Genomic DNA, 27,921 nt, shown 5'->3' with positions numbered 1-27,921 from the left:
CTTATTTGCATGCAGCTGCAAGTCTCTACAGACTGAACTGAGTATCCAGCTGTATCTACTGTCACAGATCTGGTCAATTCCTACCCAAAGTTTTGCCTCTGCAGAGCTTCACAGTTGGAAGTCATCAGCAAAGGCTTTCCTGCAAGGCAAGTCAGGCAAGAACCTGGTATTAAACCTGATGGGATTACATTTTAAATTTTGCTGTCAAGGAAAACTAGTCCTCTGCAAGAGGACTAGTATAGCAGTATAGCAGTAGTCTTCTCTCCGGTATAGCAGTAGTCTTCTCTATCCCCAAAACATATATTCCTCAGAATCCTCGAAAACGGTATAATATCTATGCTGTAAAATCTTCTTTCCAGAACACATGCCTCCTGGCACTCAGAAATCCAAACATTGAAGACAGTTTGCATGTTGCATTTGATGTATTAATTTTTCAAACAGATGTGCTTCATTGAGTGAGTGCTATCTTAGAAATTCTCATATTAACTCACTTGGATTCACAGATTAACCACAGGTTTCCTCAAGCCTCATCAAGGCAGTTTATTATAGCTTACTTAATCCTGCAGGTGGTCTGCGAAAGGCAGTAGATATACCACACTCAAAAACCACTATGGCCAAAGTTATTACGCCTTTAAGAAAATAATATGCATCAGCATTACTTCTTACACTTTTCCAGCTGGCTGGAGCTATAGGTTGCAGACTCCATGGATATTTCCTTATTATTCCAAAGAAAATTCAATTAACTTGGCAAGAATTAGTTTCCAAAGAAGCAAATCATTCAAAAATGACAAAAAAAAAAAAAAAAAAAAAAATCAGGCCTTTCAGAAAACCCTTGGCTGCAGGATGCCCACATAACAGAGAAAAGAACTGGTAAATCAGAACTTCTGCAAGGAAATCTGTGGCCATGCCTCAAAGCCAAAATGTAAAAAATGACTTTAAAGAAAAAGAAAGTGAGCATAACTTGGGCACTTCCACCTCCTGGTGCTTATTAGTAATCTTCAGGATCTAGGTTTCTCAGCTACTTTAAACCTCATGACACCAGAGACTGCTATTCACCTTCCAAACAGATCTTGCTTTAGCAAAAATATTTCAGGAAAAAAATCCACTATTAACACATAGTTTAGCTTAGGTTGGCAGAGAATGGTATCCTCAAGAACACATGGAGAACACCAACGGCCCCAAAATATTTTCTGCCACTGGCTACCATGCAAAGAACAGCCAACCAGTGGATCCTAGCTCAACTGAAGCTGTCAAAACATTGCAGCAGATGACAGAGCTGTTCCATACAAGAGTTCTTTATGAAACAAAGGTAGAAATAAAATAGTCTTACATGAAGAGCAGCCTTGTTCACAAATTACCGTTCTTCAGAACAGAAAGCATACCAGTTCTCATGTGAAATCACCTCTTCCTACCAAGGTTAAAAATGGTGTAACAAATGATAACAACACAGAAGCAGAAGTCCAGTCTCTAAGTACACAGCTTGCTCTGTTGTTTCGTGCTATAAAAGATGACAGGTGCATCTTCTGTTGCTAGAAACTGAAGGAAAAGATCATACACAAAAGGTATTACAATAAGATAGCCTTTATAGCAGTCGAGGCAGTAGCACTACAAGAAGAGATAACCCATATACACAGACATACAAGGAACTTAAGCCAGATGTATATGGGAAGGAACAGACAGATGCACGCAAAAATACAGAGGTACAGGTGAGCAGGCTGAGTATAGGTCAAGTACAGTACCTAAGCCACTTTGCTTCATCTCAGAAGACTGCCTTGAGTAAGTGCTGAAGAGGCGATAACCTCCTGATTTGGAAGAAGATTCAGAAAGCACCTGCAAAAAGAGACAGTATAGTTAGTGGCATGCCCTAAATTACCCACTGATGCCAAAAGCCTTTATACACCCATAAAAAGTAAAGTGTCTCTTCCTTAAAATCACAATTTTCAAGAAGCTGGTACTTTTCAAGAAACAAGTACATACTGGTACTTGTATGCTAAGCTTGTGACAGTGTGTGCTCAATTTTAATTTCATGTTTGTGTCGGGTTATGGAACAGTAGAGATTTCAGAAGTACAAAGGGATTCCTGTGCTAAGCTCCTTGTATCCCAAAACTCTTGTTAGAAACACTGGGACATACAGTTCCTTCTTAAGCAGCAGAAAAGTATGTCCCCTTAAATTTAGCATGCGCCCACTACAAAGAGCCCCTGCGTACTGCTGACAAAGATTACACCACAAGTGACACAGAAATAAAAGACAGCTAACAAACATCTCAAGCCCTAACTCTGCTTTCACTGGCTCAGAAAACAGATATTAAAAATGCCCATGAAGCACCCTGAAGGTGTCAGCTACCTGCTGACTGTGAAGCTAGCCTTATGGCATACAAATAGCCATGAAAGAGAGTAGTAAGATCAGTAAAATCAGTATCTGTTGCTTTAGCAGATCAGAGACTGTGACAATTCTAAACCCTATGACAGAATAAATAATAAACCCGCCAGTTAGCAGGGAGCTCTGATTTGCACAAGACCATAGACAGGAAACAGGAACAAGAAATGGGGAGCTAAATTGTAAGATGCAAAGGCTGGAATCTAAGTGAACACAAAGATAACAATGTGGCAAGGTGAAGAGGTGAGCAATCTGGCAGCTGGAACATGAATGCCTCTACAGAGCACGTAATCTAAACATACTTGTGTTTTTCAAGCATTTCCTTACTTGCTCTTCCTCATCAATTCCCTCTTTGCTCAGTGAGGAGTTTCGTAGGTCAGCTTTCTGAAAAATCCCTGTTCAATCCCATCCCCAAATCAATCCACAGAATCAACTCATACTCTGGCATGTTAAGAGGAATCTCAGGAAACTAAAACTAGGCAAAAGACCTTCACTAGAACAACCTAGACTGCCCGTTGCACTATTACCTCCATGGACCCTGTCTTCCGGTTCCTGATCAGTGGTGATCTTCGCTGAATGCTGACTGGCTCAGAGGGCTGCGGAGACCTTTGCTGTGCACGATCTGGCTCATCAATGGCCTTCTCTTTGGAGAGGTCCTCCAGGCTGCCTTGGTCTGTTTTCTTGTCCTCATTCTGCAGTACGAAACACTGACAGCTCCAGGCACGTGTCCTTACCAGGCACTGCCCAGGGCATTTACTCTAGGCTCATATCTCCAGCTCTGCTGATAACTCACTGAATTTAGCATTCTGCTTTCTCCTTACACAAAGACTGTCCTGAAAAGCCCACGAAGTTAGGCAGAGAACATAACCCACTTAGAATCCTCAGGCACAAGACTAAAGGCCAGAGGAGAACATGCTGCTGGAGACCAGACAGGGCCCGGCAGAGCAGTATGGGGTCTGACAGATCCATGCTCACCATGTCCCCAGCACACAGGGCACAGTGTCACTCTTGTCTAGGACAATGTGCTCACCTCTGCTGATGCAGGCCGAAAGCCAAATCCCGTGGGGACATTTCTGTCTTCCTCACAGCCTTTCACACCAGGGCTGAAATGCAGCTCCACATGGAAACGCTCTTCTGAAGATGGGTCCTGTGAACAGGAGTGATAGGGAATAAATAAACGAATAAAAATTAATCCCACTGTCAGCACAGGCCATGATCTGGACTTAGGTCAGCCCACCATGCTGGTGCAGCACGCATCCCAAGCACATCCTTTCGGAAGAAAGGCAGAAGCAACAAGGAACCACAAACATACTGGCTCTAAGTTTGTCTCATCCAAAAGGACAGCCTTTATTAGCACAAAGCTGAGGCATTCAAACTGTTGTTATTTTGTGATAACAGCCACCAGAAGACCAAAACAGCATCAGGCTATATGTATATATACAAACCTAAAGCATAGCCCCTTTCTGATCCACTCCTGTTGCAAAATCAGAACTTACTGGCACAGGGAGAGATGGGTTCCCTCCTATAACTTTAGTCAAGTTACTCCAAGATTTAAGTAACTGTCTCTCATATTAATTTAAAACATATATATATATAAAACTTATTAAAAACTTATATATATATTTATTTTATATATACATATATATATATATATATATTTAAAAGGTAGCCAGAGCTTTTACAGGATCTGGCACTAATGAAAACCCAAAGTTTTATCATCTCAACTCACTAACAGACTTATACCACAACTCAAGATCTCTATTCTACCATTAAAATCCCACATCAACTCTCTGAATACAAAATTCTAATTCTAAAGCTTACAGAAAAAAGGGACTGCTCCTCTCACCCACTATGACCTCCTGCAGTACAGGTCACAAAACCTGGGATTCAGTATGTACAATTCAGTGTCAAAACTATTTATGGTCACCACTGTCACCTTCCATATTCCATCTGTTTTTTAAGTGATTATCTTTACTTCCTGAAGATATCAGTATATACTTCCCTATCTATACCAGTCTATTTTTAATAAATAAAAGTTTATGAATGTGGGATTTATGGACATTTTTTAGAAATATTCTGAATAAACTGTCAAATATAATTTGGTTTTATTTTGTTTTTCTTATTGTTCATTTGTAATTAATAGTAAGAAACACCAAATGATTTTTCTTTAGGACATGCTTTACAATAGCTAGTATCAAATATGTAAGTTTGGTGTTACTGATCAGGATGGCATCCTGCTTACGTGTAACAAACATTAACTGGGTCACTTCCTCTCACCTAAAAATAAGAACTAGTGGTTGTGTAAATGATCCATCCATCATTATTCACAAGGTGAGAGAGCTCAGGTCACAAACTTCCCAGCTGAACACATCTCTCAGGGGACTGTGCCTTGCATCATGGCAGGAAGGATTTTGTCCTACAGCTATATCCCTCACCTTGTTGTTGTCCTCGTAGAGCATGATAACAATCTGGGTCATGTAGTTCAGCTCTGAGATAGCACTCAAATAGTCCATGGCTCTCTTCCACTGCTGGTCTTTGTTCTCCTGATATATACACATAAACAGTCGCATGGAATAAGCAACAGCAGACACCTTGCAGCATTCAGTGAAATGGGTCTGAGAGACTTAGCCTCTCCACGAGGTAACAGCATTGTCAGGACAAAAACATCTTGCTTAACTGCATGAAGAGAGATGACCTTGCAATGAGGGCAGGATGCTTACAGTAAGGAGCAATTGCATAGAGGGATACTACAGCTACCCATACAATTCACGTGCAGTTCTGAGCACATCCAGATGCAAGCCCCCTATGCCATGCTGACTGAAGAAAAGCATAACCCACAGCAGTACCCAAACACAGTCATTCTCAGTGTTCTACAGAATGAGTATCTTAGAGAAACCACAAAAAAAGCACAAGGAATGAACTGGTAAATAAAGGACTGAGTGAACTGCTTGTACACAACGCTGAATGACAGAGCTACGCTGGACCCTTGGGCTCCACAAGGCAGGGCAGCCCACCCATAATTGTTTCCCAGCACTGCTGGGGATTGGCCATAACTAAAGTGCCACTCATGCTGCTGTGGAGTGTCCTACCACCTTGATGGTCATGAAATGAACCCCATCGGTACATATAAACTGAGATGCAGCTTAACATTCTTATGCTGGCAACATGGCATCCTCTGACACTTGTGTGGGGAATAAAGCAGCATCTTATGGAGTGAGCAAGTAATACAGAGGTACTTGCATGATGGCTGCCTGCAGATATATGTAGCTTCCAAAGACATCAGAAATCACACCTGATGAACAACCCCAAACTCTCAAGGCTTTTGAGAACACCACGCTTAAAAGCAGGTAGATAAATCATAGTATAAAGCAGAGCTTTTCTCAGGGCCTGCATGATGATTCCTTGAGGAAGCAGATTATGAGAGCACAGGAAGAGGCTGGATTGGACAAGTTTGTCCCCTAAAACTGTGTTGTCTGTCCCTTTGGTAGAGAGCACCCCCTATGCATTTGCAACCCCAAGTCAATTCTTCTGTAAGCAAACTGATTTTCTTGACTTAAAATTGACCAAAAAACAAGAAATAACAGCGACTGCATAACTTTTTAAATAAAGAGCTGAAGGAGGCAGGAAGAAATTCCTGCATCACCACTGCCTCATATTGCTATCTTCCTACACAGGCAAGTGGTCTAGACTCATCTAAAATCAACAGAACTTTTGGAGAAAACATGCCTCTGCACAAGCAAGGCAGGCAGTGGCAGGAAAGAGGAAGACCAATCCTCCTCCATGCCAGAAAGGCAGGAAGCTGCAACATGCAAACACAGCAGAAATGGAGCAGGCCAGAGGCCACTGATGCACATCATTACTGGGAACGCTGGCTAAAGGGGCAACCTGCAAACACTGTCTACCTTGGAAAGGGCTACCAAGAAAAAGCAGGGAGGCTTACTCTGTGAGCATTGCTGGAACACTTACATCCAGGAGCCCCCCATAGCGGAAGATGCTGAGCAGAGAGTGCACATGGCTCTCACTGGTGAAGTATAACCGTGTCCGAACATGGCGACCCGGTGACAAAACTCCTCTTGAGTACCTAAAAAAAATGTTTAGCCCCATGTTACCCACAGTCTGCCAGTGTATTAACATCCACCATACAGCACCATTTCTGTTTACTTAACAAGGAAATCATACACTGGGAACTGTCAAAGAGACGCACAAATAGAACAAGCAGAGTGAGCATTAGGGACAGAAGCAGCAAGTTTTGTGGTAGACACACAGGCAGAAGTGCCTACGTCACACTAGCACTTGCCCCTTGCAGCGACAGGAATGAAGGTACCACCATCCAGCTACAATTGGTTTAAGCTTCTTCGGCACCTTGGCTCACTCTCAGCAGTCTCAATGTGTCTTTCCATTTCCCTTCCACTTCAAGGAGCATCAGACAAACCAACATATGTCCAGTGCCTCCTCACACACCAGTACACTCTTCTGCATGGCTCCCACACACTGCCCCAAAGCTGGCCCAACCCACCAATAACAGCATGCAACAGTCCTTACAAAGGATGTAGTTTGTTGACAGACTCATCTTCATGGGTTCTCTGTAGGTCCAACTGGATCTTTTTAATGAGAGGAAGACAAAAGCCAATAGCAATCTCCAGTTTCTCCTCCTTATTAATTCCATATTCCTGCAGGAAAACAAAATGAAAAACAAAACAAAACAAAACAAACAAACAAAAAAACACAATAGATATCTTTGAGCCTTTGTTCTTTGCCACATCTTCAGATGAAAAGAGGCTGAACTTCCACAGTCCTGTCCACAAACAGAACTGCAGTTAAGCAAGGCCAGAAAGGGAAACACCACTCAGCAACTTTCTAATTTCTTCCACATAAAGAGGCTCCTCCAAGAATCCCAGACTGCCTGGACACAACCATCAGTAGACTTTCAACAATTGAGAGAGACAAGTACCTGACAGGGAGCTTTCTCTCAGGACGAATACAATTTGATGTATGAACACACATACCCAGATCTGTCATGAGTAGCAATGCAACAACTGCTATTTGCAGCGATAAAACTTGAAGAGCCAAGCTGTAAATGGCCAAAGGATCTCTCATCAGGAATAGTCTGGGAAAGCTTAGAATCCCACTTCTGCCTTACATGGGCCCAAGGCAACTGGACCCTGCTGTTAGAAGCTCATTCCACATAAATGAAAGATTTGTGCCTCAAGTGGGACAGAACAATGGTGAATAAATAGAGCTATTGCAAATGGCCCTCCTTTCCCCTCCCGTTTCTACATGCAAAAAATTTGTGAGAAGCAACCCAAATTTGCAAACTCAACAAGTCCTAGTTTAACAAGGACATTAGATCCACCATAAAAAGCCTTCACTTTAATGCAGAAAACCCTATCCCCAGGTACAATCTTGCATGTGGAAGATGTGATGTTGTACAGAGCACACACTCAACTTGAAGCTGTGCTACAATGCACTGTGATGAGCATGAGAAATCTGCTGCATCAGCTGTTGATTGCTCTAATGCTGTTAGAATCCTCATCCATGAAGAAAGCATTGCCATATCTTATGTCATATATGGTTTTGGCATTATACAAACAGTAGAAGAGATACCTGAGAAATATCTGTGTTACACTGCTTTAAAAGTTAATGTGCAGGAGACACAAAAAAAACAGAGAATAGGTCATAAAGTGGCACCACAGATATCTTCACACAGGCAGGACAGGCTATACCTGGGGTATGATCACATCTGCCAGGGCTTTAGAGAGTCTGAAGAGCTCAGCTGTGCCTTCCAGTTTCAGTGCACAGTTGTGCTGTACATCATACTTGATGCAGTCGTAGATATCGGGGATCTTGCTAATATCGTAACGGCCACTCTTCATGCGAAAATCTCTCTCCAGCTTACTCCAGCGTTGCAGCATCAGTTCCAAAGTCTCACTGTGGTACAGCTGCAGGTCTAAACAGCAGAGAACACAAAAACGCATTCATATACTGCCTAATTCCATGTAGATTTCAAGTGACAGCTACACCTGACTTCTCCCAGCACAGAAGGCATTATGCCACCCACAGGAATCCGAGCCTGGAAAAGCCATCGGACCTGTTGCAATGCATCTTAACCTACAGCAATAAATTATTTCTGAAATATCTGGAAAAAGTGAAACTGCTTTCCTTACAGCTTGTCTACCATAGAATGTGTCCATGTCCCACAGGTGCCTTTATACAGCCTCTGCACTGTTATAAGGAAAACTCTCAGAGGTTAGTAAGTCATGACCCAAAGAACTTGCCTACAGCCTTGACCTACCCTCCAAGACATTCCTGAAAAAGCCAAGCATATCCCTCCAGGCCATAGTGCTGCTGATTATATTCCTTCTAAAACCAAAATACATATTACATTTCTGTTGCATTACAGCTCTCTTTACCAGTAGCTGAAAGCAGAATAGGAGCCTTCTATATCAATAGCACACACAAAATTTCACTCTACAATTTCTTTGCTATAGTTATATATATAAATCACAGTGATGTTTGGGAGCTCTGAAGACAGAAGAATAAATGCATCTGCTGCAGACTCTTCCCAGCTCTGATACTTACCTGCAGATTTTGGGTCTTCCAGACGTTTTCGTATCTGGGAGGTGAGATTCTCAATCAGGGTGAACACCTGGTTACAGATATCTACTGGATTCTGGATAAAGGTCATGGAGTTGAGCAGAGAAGCACTACCTGTAGGTGCCAGCTGAGAGAAGATAACAACAGAGATTAGTCAGTAGCTTTACAGACTGTGAACACAAAATATCTGCCTTCTTCAGCTGCCCTGCTTTACAATTAGGTACTGAAGTTGCATTCCCAGCCAAGTGTAATAACCTGGTGTAACGCTCAAGGTAATTAAGCATGTTCTTAGAATCAAACTCAGAGCAAACAACTGCTCCTGTCAGATCAGACCTTCCTCCACCTACAATATCCACTCTTGGCTTGCTTTGCTTCTGTGCTTGAACAGAAGGGCTCCACAGGTGTTTTACGTATTTTTATGAGGTGATAAATATATTCCTTAATGGTAATAGATTTCAGTTCTGTAAACATATCTCAAAGTCTGGGAAAAAAAATATTCTGTAATCGTATCTCAGAGTCTGGGAAAAATAAAGTGTCTAGGGACTTGTTGGAGAGGCAGCTACAGTGCTGGATGTAGCATGTGCTCTCTACTCTTCAGTTACCAGACACTGACAGGACCACGTAAGGGTTTGTATCCAAAAGATCTGTTCGTATGTGCACAAAAGATCTAGAATCTGGCAAAGGTGAATTGCCCACCCACAGCAACTTGGATTGTTTCAGGCAGCATGCAGCAATGCACCCAAATCAGGGAGCCCCAAAGAAGATAAGGACAGAACAGTCTTCTTGCTTTATGTCACCTATATCACTGACATGTGGTTTCCTGTAAGGCCAGGATAAACAAAGCCTATTGCATTTGGCTCTTGTGCTTACAGCCTTAGTCTCTGAAACAATCTTATCCCTCCAAGTCATGAGCCACAGCATACAAAAATAGGAGCTCAAAGATTCACTGGCTTGAAAACCAAGCAGGAAGATTGTGGCCACCTAGCCTCACCACGTGCAAATCACAGGCTCACGCAGCAGTCCAAATCCAGAACTTCTAGTTGGACTACAGAAAGGAGATTTTTCCAAAGACAAACTGGCATCTGAAGCATGTTCAGCAAGTTTTGTATCAACATAGACCTTAATGAAATTAGATAGTGAAAGGGGAAAAAAAAGTCACATGAAATACTGTCTCTTCTGCATAGAGATCACTTACAAAAGATAGTTACTTTGGGTTTATAGATCCAAAGTTCACCCTACTCCATATCAAGTTGTTTCAGAAGTTCATCGTAGTTCCTATTGAATCATGTTTATAATTCTCTCTGCTGCAAAACATACTGTTTTTAACCCCTAGCTGGCACAATCAATCTGATTCAAGTAGCAAGCAACTCACATTGCTATGCATGTGATTCCTACACTGGGGCTATCAGGTGCAGTATACAGTACATGTAGCGTACAGTACAGTATACACTTGGACAGAGCTGCTAAAAAGCCAGATTCCTGGTTAGGGGAGAAGGAAAAGGGAGGGAATAAACCAGTGAGAGCTACCACATTGGCAGGCTATTCTGAGACCACTTTCCCATCCTGCAGAGAAGCAACCAACTGGAGAGGAATTTTCTCTTACACAGAAGCGGCAATGTCTTTTGCAGCTTTTCAGCTGACTCCACTGCTCTTTTCATCATCACTCCCCTTCTGAATGTAGTTCTCATTCTCTGCCCTAGACCAGCACATTTTCCCTACATTTTTGTGCAAGAGCATACATAGAATGTCATGCGATCGTGGCCAGCTTATTGCAGGACCCATTGTTTTATAAAAAGCCATTTAGTTTTTGACACTCCAGCATCAATGTTGGAAAGTGTTTTCTGTACACCACTGAAGAAAGAGGTTTTTGTAGCGTCCTCACTAAAAATTCCCCCAGATCTATTTTTTTAAATTTTAACCTGTATGAGACATAGTTCACAAGACTGGAGGAGCAACTTCTTCCACAACAGCTTGGAGCTTTCCTCTAACAAGGGATACATTGATTTCACACACTGAAAATCTTTGAAAAAAATGCCAAATGTCAGCCAATCGCATATTTGTGCATGCATTTATAAAACAGGTTTGTCAAACCCATTTTATTCTGGCATAGTAATGAGAATAAAATGCACTGGGACTTCTAAAGGGAGAGAAAGGTACCATGATGATGATTCTTGAAGCGGACAAGTGGACACCGGAACAACTGTTAGGATTTCCACTTGGAGAAATACAGGGATTGTTACTCCCCAAAATCCTTCCTTTGCCATTCCTAAGCTCTGTTTATATCCTGCAATTCTGACTAGAGCTGATCTGAGACTAACAGAACTACTGTTCACATCCCAGCCACCTTCACATATTAAACCACTCTAGCAACACTCTTCTCCTTCAAGACACAGGAAGCTCTAAGGCTATGCAGGTGCTTTACCTTCTCATAATCTTCTTCACAAAACTCAGCATCCTTCTGCATGATTTCATGCAGTCGTGCCTTCACTCTGTGTTGACAGCTGCTAAGAGAATCACTGTCACTGTCCAGGAGACCATTCATATTGGCACTTTTCACCATTTGCACCAGGATGGGGGTCAGCTCTCCTTCCAGGGCCAGCAGACCCTAATACAACAGAGGACAAGATTTCAGCTATGTGCAACCCATGCAACAAACATTTCTGTTAGTTTCAAGGACAACCTTCAGTCAACTTGAGTGAAATCTCAACTGTCCTTGAAGAGCATTTTTACAGCACCAGCATCTACTTTTTCTAGCATCAGCATCAGCCATTTTTCTAGGCAAAACACCATCTCTGCCTGCAGCAGTCCCAGATTTGTCTAGGCAATCCTTAAGCAGGCAAGACAATTTGCTGGAAAATGTTGATACAGCAGAGGCTCTGAAGAACAGCTATGGTTACCACAGGATCCCCCTTGGCAGATGAATCTGTCTCCTCCCCAGCCTTCACCCCAAAAATGCACTGAAGACATCTGGTGTCTGGGCACCAAAGACATTTGCCTTTGGGCTGGGCAGTCAGAAACTTTCATTTTGTAGGCAGTTAATACTCAGCAAGTGTTCTAACATTAAACACCAGCAATACTCTGTAAATAACTCCTCAAGTCCTATATTGGCCATAATACCAAAGACAACATACATGTGCAGCTACACTGGGTTTCCAGTGCTGCCCCACAAACTTGCTAATAGCATAGTGTACCACTGCCCTCCCAACAGGCACGTGGAAACTACTAGGACAGTTCCTTCCTCATCACCAGAAGTTTTCTTTAGAATTGTCATATTCTAAGACCAACGTAGCAGAATGTAGATGCCCAAGAGAGGAAGAACCTTTGCAAAAGCTGCTGCTGTCATCTGAACTCGTCCCTCATCGGAGGCATAAATCTTGAGATCATGACGGTATGTGCTGTGCAGTCTGAGCAGGCCACAGCCAGGGAAACCAGCATAATCACCTGGGAAGAGAACAAGGTCAAAATAGTATTCTGACATCTTCAAGACTATCAGCTGAGTATACTGCAGAATACCACTACTTTAGACAACTTCCTTGCAGTAACAAAGTTTTGTAGAGAATTAATCACTTTCGCAGCTAGCATTTAGTCTGCTCCATAACAGAGAGCTCTAGCCAATACATGAAGCCTGAAAATATGTTTCAGGTTAAATTGGGAAAGTTCATTTTGAGAATGAAATTGAGGATTCACCAGTAAAGGTCTGATGCTGTCTAAATGTTGCAGCAACCCTCTCCCAACAGTCTGTAACTGTTTTGCTAGCTTGAATGCCCCTGTGCAGAATAAAGCAGCACAACAGAATTGCCTCCTTCTATTTGTTCTCTGCACAAAAGCAAGTACTGCTGCCATCAGAACTGCAGCCAGAGCTAGCCAATAATGAAGCACCTGGCTTCCAAAGCGTATCCTGTATAGCTACAATTATCTTGTGGCATGAAAAATAGTTTATTTATGATGGCTGAGTCAACCAGAGGAGACAGATCAGTAATGAGAGAAAGCAACTCATGCAGCTTTGAGTCTGACCCTCCAAAAACAGTACAGTGGTGACTCATTTGCTATCGGATGGAATCCCATGATGAATTTGTACAGTACCCAGTCACACAGCATGAGAAGATGGGGACACGGCTCCCAGCTCTGAGCTCATAATTCAGAGATACAGTCTGCTAGATAAGGACAGACATTAGACAGAAGTCAGCTGTATATCTGTACAAAGCTGCCATGTACCAACTGCTCTCCGGAAACTGTGACACAGCGTCTCACTGCAGATTAAGCTCTCTCTCCAGGTGTGGGACTTTGCATTTTTCCTTCTTAAACTTCATGAGGCTCCTGTCAGCCCCTTTTTCCAGCCTGTCCAATTCCCTCTGGATGGCAGTACAACCCCCTAGCGTATCTGCTGCTCCTCCCAGTTTTGTGTCATCTGCAAAGTTGCTGAGGGTACACTCTGCCCCATCATCCAGATCATTAATGAATACGTTAAACAAGCCTGGACCCAATATTGACCTCTGCGGTATACCACTAGTTACTGACCTCTAACTAGGCTTCACGCCATGATCATCACTCTCTGGTCCTGGTCATTTAGCCAGCTTTTGGTCCTCACCACTGTCTGTCCATCTAGTCTATACTCACTTCATCAGATTCTCTGTGAGGATTTTATGGGAGACTGCATCAAAGGTCTTACTGAAAATACCCACTGCTCTCCCTTCATCAACCAAGCCAGTCACTTCATTGCAATTTATCAGGTTGGTTAATCATGCTTTTCCTTTGTGAAGTCGTGCTGCCAACTCCCAATCAACTTCCTTAATGTGTTTGTAAACAGTTTTGAGGATTAGCTGCTCCATCACCTTTCCAGGGATCAAGGTGTAGATGACCAACCTGTAGCTCTCTTGGTCCTTCTTCTTGCCAGTTTTGAAGACAGGAGTGGCATTTCCTTTCCTCTAGTCTTCAGGCACCTCCTCCAGTCACAATGATCTTTTAAAGATAATCTACAGTGGCCTTTCAATGACATCTGCTGCCTCCAACACTCATGGGGGCATCCCATCAGAACCCATGGACTTGCATACGTCCATTTCGTTTTAGTATTCATTAACCAGATCCTCTTCCACCTAGATTAATTCTCCCTTATTCTATAAGAAAATCTTTTCCAATTCACCTTAAATTATCTTAAGTAAATAGGTCTCATCAGACCGATATAGAAGTATATTACTTCTGACTCTTTTACTTGGATGAGAAAGGCAATCTCAGTCTTTTGTTCTTGTTGTTCGCAGGGGGTGGGCTCCTAGCTCTGTACTAGGTGCTTTTCACAGTCACAGAATTAAGGTAGAGAAAATACAGGTAAGTTACTTCACTATTGCCCTGTCCCAAAACATAATTATCAGTTTTCCAAGATAGATTCACTCTGTTCTCTACATCTGACCTAATTTAATTCTTAATAAATATATAAATTTTGAATAGTGTTGCTGCATCAGGATTACTTTGTTAGATTTGCTTGATTTTCTGAATACAGGCAGACTAACTGAAAGAAGCTTTTCCAGCCTTAGTGATTCTATGTCCCATACTAAAACATTCTGAAGTTTAACCGCTGCAACAAACACTGCTGGCTAGCTTAGCTATCTTTGGTTGCAAAGCCTGCTTGAATCCTTATCAGGTCAACTCAAAAGAACAAAAACAGTGATGACCTGAATCACAAAGGCTGCACACAACCTACAGACATATGAGCATTCCTCACACTGGTGATTACCTAGGCTGAGCAACCTGGTACAGTCACAGGACAGGACCTAAGACATATTTAAAAAGCTTACCTTGGCCACCAGGGTACATACAGCGAAAGGCTCGCCCCAGCTCTTCTGCCTGGACTCTTCCTGCTGGTGTCAGTTCTCCACCCCACTTCAGCACCAGGAGAAGAGAAGGGGAAGACTCTCTGCGACCTTCTAGGAGACAAACAGGTACTCACTATGTCAGATCTCAAAGCTGAGCTTGCACTGGGAGAGGATGAAGGAAGAAGAAGTTGTCACCAGAGCCTTGCAGAGAATTCTCAGCACAAGTCTGACCCAGAATCCACAAGAATCAAGCCAGCAAGTACCAAATTAAGAACCACTACTTTCAGATGGTATGGGCTGACATTCACTAAATTGGAAACATAAGCCCTGTGGCACCATCCAGGGTGTACTGGTACTCTACATTGTGTATCACTTCACCCCTTCTTACGATGGCAGCAAAGACAGGACATGGGTCATTAATTCTGCTTGTATATCCAGGGGTCTTTATAGGTAGGATAGCTGTACACACTCTTAAACACCAGGCTTTAAAGACCATGGCAGCAGTGTCTGATTTCTTTACCTTCATCTTCACTTGCAGCTTTTGGATGTCCATGAGGCAGATAGGTCAACTGCACCTTACGGTTAATGCCAGAAAAATGCCCGTACCTATCACAGTGAGAGGGGGAAAAATTAAAAATAAACCATCCCCATTCACCCTGTATCCAGAGGTCCCTAGACAGCACATAGCAAAAATACACAGTACAAACATTGACTTCCTGTTACAACACCGACTGCTGTGGAACACGAACATTTTTGACATCTATCTGTGACCCGGCATGAACACACACTCAAAAAAAAAAAGCTATATAACCTCCCTAAATGAAATTCAAAGACCCATTTACTTGCCTGCTCTTCAGTTGACAGCATTTTGTGCTCTCATACGCCCACAAGGACTTTAGTCAACCCGAGTTATTCTTTATCTACGTCTTTAGCAAGTGAATTAGTGGGATCACAGAAAAAGAATCTGCCAGCCACTCTAAGTGTAGCCACACCTCTAATGAGCAGAGAGAGCAGGGGAAGGAATCATGGTAAAAAAATAATTTTCTGTGCTCCTCAGACACGGTTTAAAAACAGACACCACCTGCGTATGCCACAGTGAGAGGAACCTTCCTTTTGTTTCTGAGATGACACCACCACCATGCTGTCTTTTATTTCAGCTATATGCAATCTAAGGGGATGCAAACTTCTTTTCATGTTTTCCAAGCTGCCCTTTGTTAAACTTTTGTCACCAAACAACCTTATTTAAATCACATTTGTTCCAAATTTATAAAAATGCTTCGCATTAATATGGTCATTACAGGACTCCAGCTCCTTTCCCACAGCAAAGGAAGCTCAGTTTTGTCTCAAGTTGTTTAGACAAACACCAGAGACACTTAGAATAAGAATCAACAGTGGTTTTGATGCTAAGGAGAAAACATTAACAGGATGGCACCTTTCACATATAGCTTCTAACAAGGGACAGAGTTCCCTGAGTTCTGGAGAACTAGCTGCTTAAGACATCAGCAGCCCAATTTGCTTCTGCATCACATGCTGACCAAGGCTCTGAGACAGACTCACAGTGCCCCAGTATATGAATCCTTACATCTCCAAGACGCTTTTCAGCTGTTCCAGTTTGGATTTCCGCTCCTCAATCTCACAGTCACTGTGGGTTCCCAGTTCCACCACAAGCTGCCGTGCAATGTCCAGCACTTCCTGTTGGAGGGCAGACACTGTCTCAAACACACAGCAATTCTGCCTCTCACTCACCACCATAATCTTACAAGGCCTCCGGACAGTCTCACCCACCATCAGGGCCATACATACTCCTTAGAGGCATGTCACTTCGTAAGACACAACTCAGGGAGGACAAACTTTCACACTGCAGTTTGCTGCATCTTCACCCTGTGCTCCAGCCCCATTTAGAACCCAGCAGGTGCCTCAAACTTTCCCCAGCCTGGAGCTGTCTCTCACTGGAGGCAACCACAACAGATGGGCAAGGTCATCCTCGTTCTACAGTCTTCAAATCATCCAGGAGCAGTTTTCACTATGCTCTCATACTATTACCCTGCTGAGTGCAAAGTGGGTGGAGAATGAGAAAGGGAGTGTTTGTGCAACAGACTGTTGCCTTTCTGAGGGTCTTCTCACTCTCAAAAAACTGCCTCACACTGGGATCCAAATTGCCTTCATCCATACAGTAACCCCAGAGAGGGCTCCCCTCACCTGTAGCTGCTCTGGTTTCTTCAGCTTCAACTTCCCTGTCTTGTAACCATCATATTTCTCAAATAACTCAAAGAATCTGTAGAGACAACAAAGAACCCTGGTATAGTTTCTGTTGTTTCAGCACTACAAATTTCATCCCTACTTATGGATTCATGCACTATTCTTCAGGAAGAATCAGCAGGCCCACTGGGTCCTTCAGAAATTCTCATAAAAATTAATGTTTCCAGGCTCATTTAAGAAAAGGAAGTAGACACTATCTTGCAATTTAGTGGGGTACTTCACTTTGAAAGGTGTAGCAGCCTTCACTCTTTCCTTCAGTGTTCACAAAGAAGGTGACTAGATTCTTATGGGGAAAGAAGACTCTCTCAACTTAGAAGAAAACATTTGATTGAATAGAGCCAGGAAAAAGCACTGCTTTCCACGTGCTCTTCTGCTGTGCTTCTTAATTCAGCAAATGGGCCCTCCTCACTTCCCAGCGATGCAGCATCTTTGTGCCTTGACTCTTACCGAGGATGCTTAACTTCCATCTTCATCTTCTGCTTCGGGGTACGATCTCCATGCCGGATGACTGCAATAACACAACGAAGCTCCATCCTGGGGAAACAGAAGATATACTTGACAAATGTGTCCCTTGGACGGTATTTGCACTTTGTCCCTCATGTAGCCTCCAGGGGCATTCATTTGAGAAGATGACAAGTACTCACATGGTGCCTGAAGTTGTGGGGACAATAGGAATATCTTCTGCCTCTGTTGGGATAGACCAGGGAATATGAAACTGGGGAGCCAACTCGCGCATTATTATGTTTCTGGAAGAAATCAGAACATAAAACTCACATTCCCTTGGTTCTCCATCTCCTGCCTGGTGGTCCTGCTGAAAGATTTGAGAACCACACACAGATCATCTCCTTACCTTCCTTGCAGAGACATCTAGCACACCAAGGACTAGTTAGGGCACCCCCCAGGGGACACCAATTTCCCCTCACATCACCAATACCGCATCTGGCCTTAGCAACCAATCTTAGATGTATCCTGTAGGATACTTCCAGGTATAGAAAAAGACAGCTAATGCCAATGCAGGCAGGAGTTCCAGCTGCTATACATAATTAACCCCTTCCTCCCAGAGCCAAGCTTTCACCTTCTGAACAAATTTCCCTAGCTGAACCATCCACAGATTTCTCTGTCATACTTATCATCTCCATTCACTATACTTTGCTGTGGGTTCCTTTACCCTTTTACATACCCAAGGATTTTGGCACAGTCATCATAATACTTCATAGAGTTCTTCACAAAACTGAAGCCGTTCACATCACAAACAAAAGAGTGGCCATTTGCCCGCAGGAGGTCAAACCCACACACTGTTTGCTGCATGAGGAAACACAGGACACAGGATTCATAAGCACATTGGGAGGGAGTACAGCAAGCAGGACAGCAGATGCACAGCCAAGTACGGCTGACACACATGCCCAGTTAGCATATGCTGCCCAGTTCAGCTCCACTGGTGCCTCCAAAGGCACTGCTGCTGCAGCACTTCTACATTCTATGCCTGCCTCACTAGTCTTAAAGCGGGAAAATACAGCCACAAGTTAGCAGTAAGAGGCCCTCTACACAAACTTATACAGCTTCACAGCTGCACCAAGAGCCCAGCCCATGAGCTCCTGGATTAAGCCTATAGGGTCCAGCCCCCCTGCTCCACAGAACACTTAAGGATCAGAACAGAGCAGCTCCAGGCTCTCTCGCTCTTGCCTCTAAACTCAATGGTTCTGAAGCACACTGAAGAAATACAGACAATAAGTGATGAATTCACAGACATCCATCGGTATGTGGAAAAGGCTGTAAAATGGAACAGCTGTATCAGCCCAACTGCATGGGTTGCAAATTGCAGTGAAGCCAGGAACAAGTAGTCAAGTGCTGCTTCTGTTGACACTGCTGAACATGTCATGTAATTACACCTAGACTTGCATACATTCAGCTACCTACCTCTACAGTACAGCACAAATGTACACCAAAGCCAGATTAAAAAAAAAAAAAAAAAAAAAAAAAAAAAAAAAAAAGCAGAGGAAATGAAGGTCAGGGTCTCTACACATGTACAACTAGGAATAGTAAAGGAGGGACCAACACATATGACAAAGCAGCACACTCAGAATATGATATTAAATGCTTAGATGTGCACTGGACACCAGCCACCTGCCAGCACAGAGCACATTTGGTGGAGGCCCTTCTGCTTTCCCAGTCATCTCTGACCAGCAAACTGCCAGGGCCAGCAGGACCAGCTGTACCCAGCCTGCAGAGATGGCAACTGGCAGCAGTCATGGAACACGGTGGGGTAACAGAACTCAGGCTTTAACACTGCTTGAGATACAAATCAGACATTCATGGAGTATCCTGCTTGTGTAGAGGAGAAAACAGGCAGACCTTAAAGGCTACACAGACTTTCCGTGCAACGAGTTTCTCCATGGCAGTCAGCATAACTGGGTAACGAATTTCTTTCCCTTCACTGTCCCGTTCAACCTTCCCATCCAAAGCAGGAGATTTGCGAGCCTCTGCATGGGCATAGTCTGGCCCAACAGTGTACACCTAGGAAGAGAAATAGATACACCTGACATAACCATCTAGAGTAACTGCATCTTCCAGAAGGTTCTACCGCAGACACATGGAAAAATTTAGATGGTCTCACACTTCCTTCCTGTTATGATCTACAGAACAACCACTCCCCAGTTTGGGATCCAAGCTGTACAGACAGCACCTCACAGCTTAAACAAACACTCCAGAGTCAACCGAGGCAGGACTGCCCAACCTTCAGCTATCCCAGGCTTGGAGACAGTAGGAGCAATTCCAGGCTTTCCATTACCTTTACATCAGTGCCATCTGTAGGCATGAACTCCTCATAAATGTATGACCCTGTCTTCCTTACACTGCTCTCTGGGGAGTACACGCTACTCCGGCTACCAATCTGAAAGCAAAGAATAAACACATCAGGGAAGTCAGTGGGGTTTGTTTTCTTATATGGAAGAACAAAAAGCATAAGCTTTGTCCCACAGGGAGAGAATGGGCTGAACACCTCTCAGAACCCCCAGCTGTTACAGCACAATTATGGAGGACAAAAAAGACTCTAAAAGGCAGACAATAGGTATGTCCTTTTCCAGGCCTAAAGAGGAGAAAAGTTATTATAGACCTTTAGGTTGACTCCAATTGCTACAAGGATATGCAACAAAAAATAGTAGATAAAGATGTGTAAAGTAAGGAGACTAGTTAATAAGGAAATGATAATAACTGATGGCAGTTCACAATCAGACCAGCTTTACTTCTTTCTAGGACAGTATGACAGATCTTATGGACAGAAGATGATGTCATTTTAAGTTTTAGTGAGTCTTTGGATACAATTTCAAATGGCATGTCTGTACACCAGCTAAGGAAACAATCTGTCTAGATTTACTAAGGGTAGATGTGTAAGTGATTGGAAAAAAACATACATCATAGCTTTTAACTGTTTGCTGGCAAAGTAGAGGAAGTGAGTAAAGGCAGATTCTCTGTGAAATCTATGAATAAATAGTGCATTTACTATATTTGCAAGTAACACTAAGCTGAGAAAGGCAGCAAGCGTGTTAGCAGACAGGAGCAGATTTTAAAAAGGATCATCTCAATAAACCAAGGAAATGATATGGAAAAAAAACAGTATGTAGTTCAGTAAGGGACACATTTCTCCGTAACTGCTACACAGGACACTGGGCAGACATAGGATGACAAAGGTGAAGTCAGCATTACCACCAAAACACATTCCTCTGGAATTCCCAGCTGTTTAAGGTTCAACTAAAATTTCTAAGAAGTTGTGTTCCCCAACACAAAACCTTCCTTTCTCCTTCACCTGCCCCAACACTCCCTCCTGAAGCCACATGCATCTTTCAGACCCACAAATTTGTTGGTCTCAACACCAGAACTAGAGATCCTCTCACCTTCCGAAAGAGCCGCTGGCTGCCCCCACCTGCTGAGGTCGGGTAGTAAATATACACATTATGGTCCTCAGCACTGACCGGCTTCTCTACAAATGGCTTTGGGAAAACAGCTCCATTTACTTCCACATGGTCCTCTCCTTCCACCAAGTTGCACTCTGAAGACAAAGCAGAGCAGCAGCATGTTAGGAAAAGTGGAAGCAGCCCCTGTGCAGAGCTGAAGCCCTTCAGTCCTGGCCAGTAGGCACAACGGCTTTTCTCCACCAAAGTCAATAGACTCGTGAATCAGACCTGCTTGAGCTGATTATCAGTGCCCAGCCTCTGCAGAATATCCTAAATAGTACAGTATGTGCAAATGGCTTTCTGAAGAGCCTGGGCACTTACCTTCTGGTCTATCGGGGTCTCGATTGAGGACAGCATAGCGGGGCAAGTCTATTCCCTCTTCTTGAAGGATCCGATACACTTCACGCCTGGAGAGGACAGAAACAGTGAGATTCAACAGCATGGTCTGGAATGGGGAAACTGAAATTCTTTCAGTACAATTACACCGCGAAGTACCTGTCAGCACCTGCAGGAACACTGCACACAACCCAAAAATACGGTGGGAGGTTTGGCGTCTAGTATTAGCTCTGCCCATATACCGCCAAAGCAGTTTGTATGCACCGAGGTACATGACTACAAGTTAGTTTTACTAACTGGCTAAGAAGCCTCTTGAAGTGCCTCACCAACATAACTTCCTTAGGGTCTGACCTGGCCTTGCTGCCCCCAGTTTCCGCCCCAGAACTCCATCCCACTACTTGGCTCTCCTACTAAGAGGGTAGTCTTTTTGTCTTAGGCATGACAGTCTCATCCCATGAGACCACTTCCACATCCTTCTTCATTTGGCCATTCCTTACAATGCATTTGAACCAGAAGACAAAACATGTCAAGTATCAATGAGTTTACCCCCAGATCTACTCCCCTTCATGTTACGGGGAAACAACCCCTAAAAGCCTTGCTAAAGTACCCTTCCTTCCCATCTCATTTGCTTGTGGCCAGGAAGAAGCTTGCACAGCATGCTAAGGACAGAAAGCGGACAAAGGAAGAGGGAAGGAGCTTTATTGGATCACAGACACTTACCTGTCCTGGATATAATACTGCATATCAAGGTCATTAATTAAAAATGGCTTGCACAGCTTAGCATATGCAACTGCTTTATCCAGAGGGAATCCTGAAATACAAAAAACAAAACAAAAAGAATGAATGGAAGCTCCCTTGTCCAGATCTTAGGTAGGCTAAGGCCTGCTACAGACTCTTACCTTTGGAGTGGAAGGAGATTAGGCAGTCACAGGAAGGCCAGTTCTCCACTGGTTCATTCAGAATAACATCTTCCCCCATAATCACAACTGTGATATATTCAAACTTGCACAGACGCTCCAGAATTTGTGTCATGGGCTTTGACTTGGACTTTTTGGTCATGGCACAGATTCCAACCACAATCTGCCGTTCAGGTGGCTAAAGGAAAGACACAGACTGTTTTAGTTCAGGATTGGCTACTTTACTGAATTTAAGCTCTAAGTGTGCAAATGCGGCAATACTGAACAAACACAGGATTTTCTTCCAACCCTAAGATCTCACAGCCCTTCCTAGACTCAGACCATACACAGTCCCAGCTCCCACTAGATTCCACTGGTGGATGTCATTAAGGAGCAGCCCAAAATGATTGTTTCTTTGCTGGGCAACACATACCTCCTCCTTCTACAGGGTCAGAGAAAAAAGTATCTGGCACCTGAATAAGCAGCAGGGACTGGAATCCTCCCTCATATTCTCTCCAGGACTCACCAGGACAAGTGGCAGACTTAAGAAGACTTACAGAAGAGCTGCATATGCTTTATGGCAAAAGACTACAGCAGGAGCTCAGTCTGTTTTATCTGAGAGAAAATGAAGGGGAGATCACAACAGCAAGTAGTTGTGAGTAGAAGAGAAACAGTATTAACAGCTCTTCCATATACTTGACAAAGGTATAGCAAGATCCAGTGGGACAAGTGTAAGTTGAATAAGGCAAGATAGAAGGCCTGTATTCAAAAAGTGTTGGTAACTGTAACAGAAGAACAGGCTAAGGTCTGTGTTGGTCTTTCCATCACTGACTGTTTTTAATTGAAGACTGGATGTTTTCCTGATGAATTCTGGTCTAAGCAAGCTCAAACTCAGTAAGGTCACTTGAAGTGATACACACAGGACTGTGGGTTACACAGCACACGCAAGTGTGGCTTCGAACTATAAACTGAGACTTCAGAAGTTACCTGCACTGACTTGCAAAGCCAAGGGCTCAGGTTCTACAGCAAAAATACAATGCCACAAACACTGGGCACTCCCATCACTGGGGCATCAATACTGTATCAGTGTATCCTTCCTAAAGCTGAGTCCCCATGTGCTGCAGATGTATTTGATATTTCAAGGCAATCTCTGTCAGGAATTCACTAGAGGGGCCGGCAGCAGAGGACTGTGCAACACCCTAAAGCATCTGCATGGGGGAAAAGCAACTTCTCATAACTTCAGAGGAGGAAATGTCACTTAATGTGTCCAAGGCACCTAACTGTTTCTCTGGGATGGACTAGTGTTTTCCTCAGGAATGAAGCAAGGGACATTCCACTCCACTCTAGAGTACTTTGCTCAGCCCATTCTGAATTAAAACAAACAAACAAACAAAAAAACAAAAACACGAAAGCTATCACCAACTTAAACAAGTCCCAGCTCAATCACCAGAATGAAAGGTCAGGAGTTCCTCTGCCTCATAGCAGTGCCCTTGCCCACGAGTCTTGCAGAGACAAGTTCAAGCTATTCACTAGTTTCTCTGCACTGTCTTTGGAAATCTACTTTCCCATCCTTAAAGAGGAGGTCAGCATATGCTGCTGATGACCTTTCTTAACTGTGCTAGAGGATCTACCTGTATTAGCCCCCATGGGCTGCACAGAGACAGGATAACAGCTGATAAAAGTTCTGCAAGGTCCCTACATACTGTACTAGGAATAAGATTAAGTCAGAGCAGTTCACCATGTGAAGGTCAAAGGCAAGATGATTTCAGTGGCACGAAGCTCCTCTGAACAGAAGCCCGGTACAGAGGCCATTGTGGGAACTGAAAGGGTGGGTTGAATAGAGGCCAAAAGCAGTCAGGAGCTGGAGATCATTCTCCTTTCTGCAGCCTGTTCTTGGAGGCTACAGAAAAGAGCAAACGCTTCCTCCCTGCAGACACTTCTCTGCCCTTATTCACAGTTCCTTCAGTTTTCCTCAAGAAGTTCCCTGGTAAAGCAAAAGGTTTACAGCAGTATCAGGGTTAAGTTGCTAGGATAAAGAAATCTGCTGTTGCAACTGGAAAAGACCTGCAAGTGGAAAGGCCAGAATTTACTGCAGCGCGAGGCACTGAGTCTGGCAGCATGTCAGTGCAATGCATCTTCCACATGGCTGTGCCACACAGCCTGATGCCATGTTCCCCACAGTCCTGACTGTCTGTGGCCTCAGCAGGAACCATGCAAAACCTGGCTGAAACCCAGGAATTCTGCACAGATGCTCCAACCCAGAATGCCAGGACTTCCTTACCGACTCCTCCTCTTCATCATCTTCAAAGAAATCGGTTTCATCCGTCTTCATGTTTGATTCCAGAAAGTCTGTCTCATCATCCCTGGAACCGACAACAAACCTGGGAGTGGAGTTCTCTCTCTCACTGGAGGTCGTCAGGGACGACATGGCAGCTTCGGTGGCCAACCATCCCGCTCTGGAATCACAGTGCGCAAAAAGTGGTAAAGAAGGGCCTGAGCCAGGGCTGATGCCACTGGAAGCAGGTGAGGGTGGGCAGGGCAGGGACTGAGCTAGAGTGAACATGTCCAGGGACACGCTGCCCAGGACAAACAGGAGGAGCCAGGTGAGATGAAGAGAGCCTCTAGGCAGAGGTATGCGGGAAGAGACCCTCAGGGTGGGAGGGGATCCAGGACCCAGAACCATTTTAGATAGGCAGCTCCATTGTGCAATGAGCCCTTTTGCACCAGCTGGGAAAGGGACAGTGTTGCTAGCGCTGAAATAATTTAAACCTTACAATGATGCATGCTCCAAGCCTCTGTTTAAATCATGGAATGGGACGGTAGACTTGCTCGCAGCCTTGTACACCCAAACTGGGACTCAGAAGTTAGGAGGAAGCTTAGGAGAGTGACGGTGACTTTCCAATTGCCAATTTTCATCCTTCTAGCTCAAGAAGACCTAAAGTAACAGAGAGAACAGTTTGAAAGACATATGAGTTTGCAGGGGAGAAGGGAAAAGGAAGGACAACTCTGGCAGGTAAAGAAGACACAAAAGAAGCAGTGGCTTGCAGGTCAGGACTTTTTACGTTTTGCAAGCTTGGCTCTGATTTACTCTTTGACCATGGAGTCTGGTTATCCAGATACAAGCCGTTCTTTATAAACACTAGGAAATGAGCACATCTTGCACAATCGCCTACAGGAGCAGCACTGTCAGCCACACAAGCAACTGAGTTGAATGTACAGTATGCATGACCTGTACAGACCAAGGACACAACTGTTCAGCTCTGTCCATAGCTGTGCACACAAATGTCAAGCGGTTGCCCTTTACTTTGGTTTCCCCATGGTGAAAAGCCTTCCTCCCTCTATCCCAGCCAAAACCAGTACAGGAAGTGCAACCTCAAGAAGATGACTTTGTAAACACCTCATGCTAATATTTCCTACAAACGCACACTCTGCCGCTGCTTCTTGTACTCTCACGTGATCTCCACCCTTTCCCAGGCTGACAGTTACTGCACTTCCTCTTCTGAGGCACGCTTGGCCTTAGAGCCAGCATATCACAGGAGAACGTACCACCACGTACAACTGGATTCCCAGTCCTCCCTGACAGCTCTTCACAAAACAGAGGAGATGCACCCAAATGCCACCTGCCTGCTGCCAGCACAGTTTCATGGTAGGTGCAAATCCCCTCACCGAGAACAAAGGAGGGAGACTGACTTCATCCACTCGAGCAGGGTGGGAACAGCCAAAAGAAACAAACATACAGAGGGCAATCCAGCTGCCTCTGAAATCCCCGGGGAAACATGGATAAAACTAAGGTATGCCTCCATGCAGAAAGGCTGCAGACTCCCAGAAAGGACAGGAGAGGTAAGAGCTGGGCACTCACAGAAAGCACTGGAGCAGAAGCGTGCCAGACAAGTGCCCAAAGCCACGCCATGAGGCGCAGGCTTGACAGCAAGACTGTCAATTCGTGAGCCAAATCTGCCAGGGGAGCCCAGGCCAGCAAGAAGACACAGCAAGCCCAACTCACAGCGGTGCACAAAGGCCAGTGCTGCCTGCTCCTATGTGCTGCGTGAGGCACGGGGCACACCCAACACACGAGCATCCAGATTAGCGAGAGTTAAAGCTTTAATCCACCACCCATGCTCTCTGCTGGCAGTAGCAATAGTACTGGCAGACCAGGCCACACAGGCATTTCTACCGTGTGTGCCGTGTAATCCTGCTACTTCCACACAAGGACAAGAGGAGGATTCCCAACATACTCAGGAACCGTTTCTGTTCCTTGGCCCTGCTGCCTCAGCATGCCAGCGTGGAGTAAGACCTTAGCAAGTTCACTATCAGCTTGGTGGCTGCTGACTTACTGAAGTAAACCATGCAAGAAGGGGAGGAGGACCGTTTTCACCAATCGCATACTCTCCCCTCCCTCCTGGAAAAAATAGACCAAGCAGCAGGAAAACCTTTGGCCTAAGAACTAAGAAAGCAACAGGTTCTCTACATTCCTGCTTCTATCCCAGAGAAAAAAAAAATAGTAAAAAAAAAAAAAAACTTCTACTTTGCTCTGCAACTATTTCTGGAGGCTATGACATGCCATACTAAAAATAAGTGAAAACCCTGAGCCTCAATGAAGCCAAAGGCCACTGATACATCCAGCATCCCCTTGGTGTTAATGGGATAAACCTCATTATCTCAAGTTGTTTCTGGTGAGAGGACAGGAACAGGGTATAAGCAAAACCTTTTCCAAGTTTCTGTTTAAAGCATATCCCTTCTCTGACTGGCTTTCTACCAACCAAGGCTACAGTCACTTGATGAAACAGCATAACTAAGGTACGCAAAATTTGGACAGATTGCTGCTGTTAAACAGGCAAGCAAAGTACCATTCTTGTGTAACAGACTGATTACATGAGGATTTGCCACCATGCCTGAACCAGCTCTAGAGCTGGGATATCAAAGAGTTTATATGACAGGAGGAGAGCAACGCCTGTTACAGAAACAGTACTAGCAAGCTTCCTGTACGGTGCTCAGCCTACATCCTCCCCGCCGCTTTTTTTCTTCAAACCTAGCGCTGTGAGAGATCCTGGCAGTACGGGATGTCTGCTTCTCACACAGGTGTCTGATGGTTCTACATCACTCTCACTGCTCCCTGGGCTAACTGCTCCTACAGCCCATACATTCAGACCAGCTCCCACTTGCTAAGGGTACTACTGGTCTCTCACCTTCCCCAAATCACAGCAAGAAAATTAAGCGTTAATGCTGCTGGCTGTACCATCCAAGAGAATCAAAAGCCTTGACACAACAACGGCACACACACACAAGTTGAGCACGGTTCTTATTTTGAAATATTCATGCTCATCCCATCACAAATACATGAGGAAGTACGTACCAGCCACTCCAGCTAAAGACATCCTTGCACTCTCCTCCAAGGACAGCTACGATCTGCTACACAGTCATACCAAAGGTTAATGTAATCACCTAACGGCAAGCAGAAACTGCTGACACACAACCCGGAACTGAGATTTAAACTTTGCCTCTCAGTGTTCTGGGACTAATTCAGCTCTCTGGACTACCTTGCGTTAGTGATAAGAAACAAGATGTAAGTTGTTTCCAGGTTCCCCAGCAGATGAATCTGGTGGTGTTCTGATAAGGACGTTCACAGCATGGAGAGATTTATTCTTTGTGCCCAACTTCTGAAGTACCAGAAATTTAAGTGCAGAAAGGATGATCATATATTG

General features: G+C 44.1%; 1 protein-coding gene across 7 annotated transcripts in view; it reads right to left on the bottom strand.

Moving 5' to 3' along the window:
* The window catches only part of PPIP5K1 (diphosphoinositol pentakisphosphate kinase 1), a 52,856-nt gene that overhangs the window by 23,006 nt on the left and 1,929 nt on the right, over positions 1–27,921 (bottom strand). For 4 of the 7 annotated variants that reach the window (XM_084293727.1, XM_084293724.1, XM_084293725.1 and 1 more), the window contains exons 2-26: positions 24,994–25,154; positions 24,501–24,675; positions 22,223–22,418; positions 22,044–22,134; positions 21,309–21,394; positions 20,928–21,082; positions 19,826–19,927; positions 19,390–19,551; positions 18,218–18,339; positions 17,682–17,783; positions 17,485–17,571; positions 16,978–17,053; positions 16,361–16,470; positions 15,299–15,384; positions 14,761–14,889; positions 12,291–12,412; positions 11,394–11,576; positions 8,957–9,098; positions 8,101–8,324; positions 6,920–7,047; positions 6,344–6,458; positions 4,813–4,920; positions 3,408–3,524; positions 2,905–3,069; positions 1,740–1,830 (exon numbers count right to left, since the gene is read on the bottom strand). In XM_084293727.1, coding sequence (XP_084149853.1) covers positions 1,740–1,830; positions 2,905–3,069; positions 3,408–3,524; positions 4,813–4,920; positions 6,344–6,458; positions 6,920–7,047; positions 8,101–8,324; positions 8,957–9,098; positions 11,394–11,576; positions 12,291–12,412; positions 14,761–14,889; positions 15,299–15,384; positions 16,361–16,470; positions 16,978–17,053; positions 17,485–17,571; positions 17,682–17,783; positions 18,218–18,339; positions 19,390–19,551; positions 19,826–19,927; positions 20,928–21,082; positions 21,309–21,394; positions 22,044–22,134; positions 22,223–22,418; positions 24,501–24,647 — 3,046 coding nt within the window. In that variant the 5' untranslated portion in view covers positions 24,648–24,675; positions 24,994–25,154. Of the gene's footprint in view, positions 1–1,739; positions 1,831–2,904; positions 3,070–3,407; positions 3,525–4,812; positions 4,921–6,343; positions 6,459–6,919; positions 7,048–8,100; positions 8,325–8,956; positions 9,099–11,393; positions 11,577–12,290; positions 12,413–14,760; positions 14,890–15,298; positions 15,385–16,360; positions 16,471–16,977; positions 17,054–17,484; positions 17,572–17,681; positions 17,784–18,217; positions 18,340–19,389; positions 19,552–19,825; positions 19,928–20,927; positions 21,083–21,308; positions 21,395–22,043; positions 22,135–22,222; positions 22,419–24,500; positions 24,676–24,993; positions 25,155–27,572; positions 27,629–27,921 lie in introns of all 7 variants that reach the window. The other 3 variants (XM_084293728.1, XM_084293729.1, XM_084293723.1) reach the window with 3 other exon arrangements.

Source organism: Netta rufina (assembly GCF_964035555.1).
Source record: "Netta rufina genome assembly, chromosome: 11".
Taxonomy (NCBI): Eukaryota; Metazoa; Chordata; class Aves; order Anseriformes; family Anatidae; genus Netta; species Netta rufina.
The sequence above is the reverse complement of the archived record's forward strand: the minus strand, read 5'-3'. Positions and strand labels throughout refer to the sequence as shown.